At 31.7% G+C, this 6,980-nt stretch overlaps 1 protein-coding gene across 1 annotated transcript; it reads right to left on the bottom strand.

Moving 5' to 3' along the window:
* Positions 1–5,598: 5,598 nt before the first annotated feature.
* Positions 5,599–6,980, bottom strand: LOC129938957 (uncharacterized). The gene is made up of 3 exons (XM_056046802.1): positions 6,231–6,980; positions 6,000–6,168; positions 5,599–5,930 (listed from the first exon to the last, which is right to left on the bottom strand). Coding segments are annotated over exons 1-3 (429 nt in total). The 5' UTR covers positions 6,233–6,980; the 3' UTR covers positions 5,599–5,672.

The following is a 6,980-nucleotide window of genomic DNA, read 5'->3' as shown; positions in this document are numbered from 1 at the left end:
TTCAACCATGTCTCATCAGTGAAATATATTTTTTTATTTTGTTCTCGGAGTTTTTTTACTTCGCACAAGTATCTTCTTCTCCATGTTATTATATCATTTCGTTCTATTAAAACGTTCTTCCGCTAGCGTTTGGTGTACTTAAAGACAAGATCTTTTCTTAAGATGGTATGAAGAGTTGATCTGCCTATTTTTGTGATGTTTTCATAAAGTCTTACCTCACACAAAATTTTGTCCAGCCTTGAAAGTTCGTTGTTCTATATAAATTTTAAGTTTTTATACAAATATTTGAAAAAGTTGACATCTCCAGGAACAAAGGATTAATTTACGAAGAATAATAAATAAACTTCACTTACCGAAAAACAGCAAGCGACAACACCATTCCCATATTTGTTCTCAAAAGCTTCTAAAAAAGCACACATTCTGAAAGCTCCCAAACAAAATCCACAATGATTTGCATTAACGTGGAAATGGTAACTCTAATAACAATCTGCTTAGGTATTTTCAATACATACGAAGAGGGTTGTTTGTGAACACATTATCCAGTGTGGCTTTGGCCAGAGAGAAATAACTTAGTTTTTTCTCTCTGACAGAAGTCGTGTTGCCTCTAGTCAAACTTACCATGAATTAGTCACTTGGGAAAATTATTTTCTTTCTCTTTTTCTCTTTTAGTTAATATTGTTAACTTGGTTTGTTTCTAGTAAGTAGAAAGAAGCAAGTGAAATTTTCTGTTTGAAATCTCAAACAGATAATGAAGAACATATTTCAATGCTTCGACGCTACAAAAATAATACAGACAAAAATTAGAAAATGCTTGCAATAATAATAAATGGTATACTTACAATCCCTGACAACATTACTCGCACACATGAATGGTTAAGAGTTGTACATAAGTCACTGGGCCCTAGTTTTCAACGGACTGTTGCGCCACCTAATTTATTTATATTTACTTACAAACTAGACACAGTCACCATTTTATTAAACGTTCTATTGTGGAAGAATTGCAAATGGTCATTAAAAAGTTTTCAAAAAAAAAGACCTAAAAATAAAAAGTTTCAAAACTAAAACATGTTAATGAAAATACATGCACATACTTAGTAGTTCTTTAAAAAAAATTCATCTTACAACATACACATACATATCAAAATATAACAAAAAATAAATTCCTACTGGTTAATTATTCAAATACACTAAGAAAAACTACTTCTTAGTAAAAATGTATCAATTACCTTCAATGAAGTAGGCTAAGAGCAGTACATTGTTTACAATTAAAAACAGTTAACAAATGCTTATCATATTTAAATTGGATTTGTCGTTCATATTAAAGAGATAAGGTAAGTATGATAGAAATAAGGAAATCATAGGCGTCACCTCAGTCAAAATATTTACTGTTACCTATTTTACTTTTGAAATATGTTCGCATTTTGGTATTTTTAGGTAGGTACCTGTAGGTAACTATTTTTTTGAAATTGGTATTTATTTTTCATCCATCTTTAAACTGCCTACCTACCTTCTAAGATTACAGCCTTATTATAGCTAGTAAAATACTTAATAGATATCACGAAATTGAATGAGTTGGTATTATGATTATCAACTTTAGACATTTGTGATCGACTGCGACTTTTATTAGATTTTATCGTTATTGTGAATGATTTTTGTGACATGTATTGGTATTACATCCATTTTCTTATCAAACACAATTTTTTGATTGCGGGATTCTTTAGAAATTTTTTTTTTTAATTTTACTTTGGTTAATAAAAATCAGTGTAGATTTATTCACAAGTCCTATTGTGAGTATCAATTTAATAGTTGATTATTTGATTTCAACTATTTGATGAATCGGTATTATGAGTATGAACTTTAAATTTTTGAACCGATTGTGAATAGTTTATTGTGAATGAGATTTGTTTCTTGTTTGACGTTTTGAAGTTCACTTCATTTGTATTTTCTTCTCCATTCTAAAAAACAATTCCGTCGAAGTTATATTTCTTTAAATTTTTGTTTGCCTTTGAAAATCCTGAAATATAAGTTTTTTGTTTGCATGCGAAAATATGTGTATGTACATACATACCTATAGCAACCGAGTTAAACATTGTCAATAAAAGTAATTTGAAAAATAAAATGCATACAAATCGCTGTTTCTTTATATTTATGTATATTTTATTTTATGAAGAGAATTAAAAAACCGTACCTTCTATAATAATTTTTTTTTAAATTAAAAAGTATTTGAGACGTATCAACCAAGAATTTTTGGTTGCTATGAAAATTGATGTGTATCTATTTTCTGATATTAGTAATACCAAGTATGTCAAAAAATCATTCACCATAATGATGAAATTCACAGTTCGTCAACAAAGTTGATAGCCGATAGCCATAATACTAATGCATCAAAAATATTTTGTATGAAGTATCGGCCTCGATTATCAATCGAATGGAAACTTTTCGAATGTTTCGATTGATTTTTGTATTTTGTATTGTGAAACTCAATCGAACAAACAATGCACTATTGTGAATAAATCTACAAAATATTGGGAATATTTTAAATCATTATTTGTTTTCTAGTTTTCCTTTTTTAATATACATCAAAATAGTTAATAAACATTTAAAAATGAGTGGAATTGAGTTGTGGTTTAGCGACAGTGACACAGATACCGAAAATGCCCAAGAAAATTTTGAAATGGCCAGAAAAAGAAGACATGTGTGAGACACCTCTAATCCTCTTTAACTGGAGGAAACATTGTACTATGGAAATGTTCTTACTTGCTATACCTTTAAACATTTCCTTTATATTTCTTATAGCTTTTTGAAATACTTTCGCTTATCTAAAGAAAGTTTCATAGAATGTCTAAGTGAAATTAACCCAAAGCTCAGGTTAGTGTTGGTAATAATAAATGCTCTCAGTTCTAGAAACGCACATTTGCTCCAAATGGATTCAATTTAATTATTCTGCAACAGAAAACCGTCGGGCTAGGATGCATTTTTAAAAGTGATACCAGGTGTGATAGGGTGCATTGACGGTACACACATCAAGATAGCATCTCCAAAAAAGATCTTCAACACGCATATTATAATCGTAAAGGATTTTACAGCATAAATGCGATGGTTGTAAGTCTCTTGGTGCACACAATTAGTGTTTAGTTTATATGGTTAACTATTTCAGGTTTATGACGATAGAATGAGAATTCGTTTTATTAAATCACAATATCCTGGATCAGCACACGACTCATTTGTCTTCAATATGTCCAGTTTAAACAAAGAATGATATCAAAATGGAACAAATACTGTTAGGTATATTGTGCCTGTATGTATATATATACATACAATACTTATTTGTACTTTGAACTACTGCAGGAGATGCTGGATATGCTTTGAAACCATATCTTCTCACACCATTTCGCAACCCAGAAGCAGGAGATGTCTACTTAGGGCATGTGAACTGCATAACAGCTCAAAAAAAGCTACACAGATTATAAATGTTTGTGTAGCTTTACATAATATTTGCATTGCTTGAAAAAGAACTACAGGATCATGGTCATGATGATGATGAAACTGCCCCGTACAATCTGGAACCTGATACAAATGAAGCTTTATCTATAAGAAGCAATATTCTAGCATATATACACTGCCAATCACTAGGATGAGGCCACATATTTTTCAACCGATTTTCGTTCTTTATAGCTGCTGGAAATTTCGTACCAATAAAAATTTACTACATTTGAGTAGGTAGATATTTTCTTTAAAAAAAGTAATAAAAAAACAGTTGGAATTTCCCTACATTAATTAAAGAGCTACTTAAAAACAGTATGAAAAAGTGCATCACTTGGATGAGGCCACATGAAAAATCTTATAAAATATCAAAAAAATGAAAGAAATGTTTACAGTTTTTGGTTTTCAAGCATTTATTTATTAAGTTTTTCTCAATTAATAATGAGTATGCCCCCCATTTTTCGATATGACCTCTATTAGACGGTTTGGAATGGAATCATAAAGTTTTTTAAATAGTCAAGTGAAATATCGTCCCAGGCATCACGGATAGCTTCAATTAGGGAGTCCTTGTCTTCAAATTGTCTACCGCCTTCATAAACTTTTCGAGATAGCCATGCCCATTGCCCATACGTTCTCGATTATGTTCAAGTCCGGTGAATAGGGTGGCCATGGCAAAAGCTCTACGTTTTCTGATAAAATCCAGCTTTTCACAACCCTGGAAGTGTGGATGGGGGCATTGTCTTGTTAGAAAATCCAAGGCAGAGGTCCAAAAATATTTTTCATCTTCGGAAATGAGCGCTCCAACAAGTATTTGTAGCTGTTTCCGTTCATTGTTAGAGAAAGAAACTCCAATTCGATTTTGCCATAGTAGGTGATAGCTCCCGACACCATAACACCTGATGTACGGCTGTGATGTCTTCCCAAAATTAGTTCCTCTTTTCTTAAATCATGGAAATAAAAGTTGTAACCATCGGGGCCGTCAAGGCTAAACTTTTTTTTATCCGAAAAGACGACGCGTTTCCATTGACTGCTCCAAGAGACATGTTCTGTTGCAAAGTTCATACGCAGCTCCTTGTGTACTTGCTTTAGAACAGGTTTCTTTTTGAGTTTTCTTCTCTGGATAGTACCATCTTTTCTTATTATCCTTCGGACTGTCGAAATACTGGCTGATACTCCGATTTTGGACCTTATTTTAGTAGCTGATTGAGTAGAATTTGAAGCAATACGTAAAATTAACCGCTTTTCTCGGGATGTTGTTGCTTGGGCTGTGCGTCCTTTTTGGTTTTTTCCATAGTTTTGAGGATCAGCAAGATAGTTGTTTACAACTGTCTTACTTCTGTTCAGCTTCCTTGCTATTTCTCGGCTTGAGAGCATCGATTTGTCCTCTTTCTGCTACTGTCAACGTCTTTCCGGAACCCATTTGTAGTTGAAATTTAAAAATAGTTATTTGTAAAGCGTACTTAAATATTGTAACCCAAATTTTGAAAAAAATTGCTGATCTGAATTTCTACAACGAAATATTCGCAATGGCCTCATCCTAGTGACTCACTTTTTTATATCCTTTTTAGGTAGCTCATTCATTAATGTAGGGAAATTCCAACGGTCTTTTCTAATTAACCCTATAATTGTATCACTTTGTTTTAAGAAAATATGTACCTACTCTCATGTAGTAAAATTTTCCGGGTTAAACAAATTCCAACAGGTATCGGACCGAAAATCGGTTGAAAAATATGTGGCCTCATCCTAGTGATTGGCAGTGTAAATAACACACATTCTTAAAACTTTACACAAAAACTTTTATTTAACTTAATTTTTTTAGAAAAGAAACAAAAACTTAATTTTATCACGGTTACAAAAAATAAGAACTTCATTGTTGTTTTTTTTTTATATTTTGCGCCAGTTTTGGCAATCACAACTGGATTTCTTCAACCTTTGTTTTTTTTATTTCCAAAATGTTTTGGTTTGATTTAACCTTTTTGTATCTTTTTGCAGATAATAATTTTTCTTTCAGTATTCGGCTTTTTAATTTCCTTAAAAAAGTTTCCTAGGAATTTGTTGATTTCTCCAATAGCATAATCCTTTCTTTTTCGTCAGAAAGGTTTTTTTTTTGTGGAATTAGTTTTTGGTGCATTGCTGTTGGATACCGATGTACTTTTTTTTGGAGTTCAATGAGGCTTATTGATTCCATGTTAGGTAATCTTGACCTCAAGTTCATTATTTTCTTCGATATTCTCCTGTGATGACAAATTATTATTCTGCGCAGATTCCAAGTTACCGAGCTCAACTCCAGATGGGTCCACAACGGTGTTTATATCCAACATCTTGATTACAGCTTCTCCCAATTGGATGAAAGTGTGAAGCTTATTTGGTCCACCACCAGTTGCTTTTTGTTCCACTTTATTTTGTGACATCTTCTTCTTGGTGTTGAACTTGAAACCTGTCCATACCTAATTGGATAAAAGAGCTCATATTAGGAACATACATACATAAATGTATTAAAAATATTTCCTATTTACTTTTAACCATTTCTCCCAAGTACGCATTGGAGGATCATCACCATTAAGTTCCGAAGCGAACTTTTCCCATCTTGGATTTGCTTGGCTTTTAACGCAAACCCCCTTCGCTATGTCCTGCATCAATCTGACCAAAATTTCCATTTCTTTTTTATTTGTTATTGCTTTGGACCTGTATACAAAAATATTTGCGTTTTATTTGCCTTAAAATAATTTATTTATCAAAAAAATTACATTTTGTTACTAAGAAAAAACTTCTGGACATCAGCTTTCTTCCGCGCCGATTAGAAAATAATCGAAAATCGACGACCGTCCAATCAAAAAGTTTCGATCGAAATCGATACTTACAATATGAAATAAAGTAATCGACATCGAAAAAAGTCGATCATCGATTAGAAAATCGAAACTCACTGTCGGGGCCTCTATGTAGTTGATAGCTATAATAGGCATATTAGATTTTCAGAACAAGCCTTCCTGGAGGTTTTAAACGATAATGTTATAATAACAATATATAAATAATAATTTAGCATTCCATTCCAAATATACTAAAATTGACAGGGGTGTTAAAATTGTTGCCTCCCAATTAACTAGAAACAACCTAAATAATATTCGTTTTTCAAGCAAATATAGTATGCATATGTACAGGTATTAAACAAAACTGTGTACATAAGCCGAATAATTTTCAAAATTCTTAAATCCTTAAAAAATTTCTTGCATCTTGCTTATGTTTGTACTAATACGACGTACAAGAAAACAAATTTAAATGTTAATTACACGGAACGAAAATCTTGCAATTACTTACTCCAGAAAGAATAATCTTTCCATAACTAGATACAAAGAAACTTCCATTTCATATATAATATACTCGGTCAAGCAAACAAAACAAAAACATTTTCCTGTTTCAAAAGTAAACGTAAATAAAACACATACAAAATATTTTTTTCATGATATTTCATTTAATTGAGCACCACGCGAATTGTTGTA

Source organism: Eupeodes corollae, chromosome 1 (genome assembly GCF_945859685.1).
Source record: "Eupeodes corollae chromosome 1, idEupCoro1.1, whole genome shotgun sequence".
Taxonomy (NCBI): Eukaryota; Metazoa; Arthropoda; class Insecta; order Diptera; family Syrphidae; genus Eupeodes; species Eupeodes corollae.
Note: the sequence above shows the minus strand (reverse complement) of the source record. Positions and strands in the feature narration are given on the sequence as shown.

Excerpts from the sequence above, each read along its gene's own strand:
- LOC129938957 (XM_056046802.1), bottom strand. Across the intron at positions 5,931-5,999 it reads CTTGGGAGAAATGGTTAAAA|GTATGGACAGGTTTCAAGTT; the intron begins GTAAATAGGAAA and ends TTATCCAATTAG.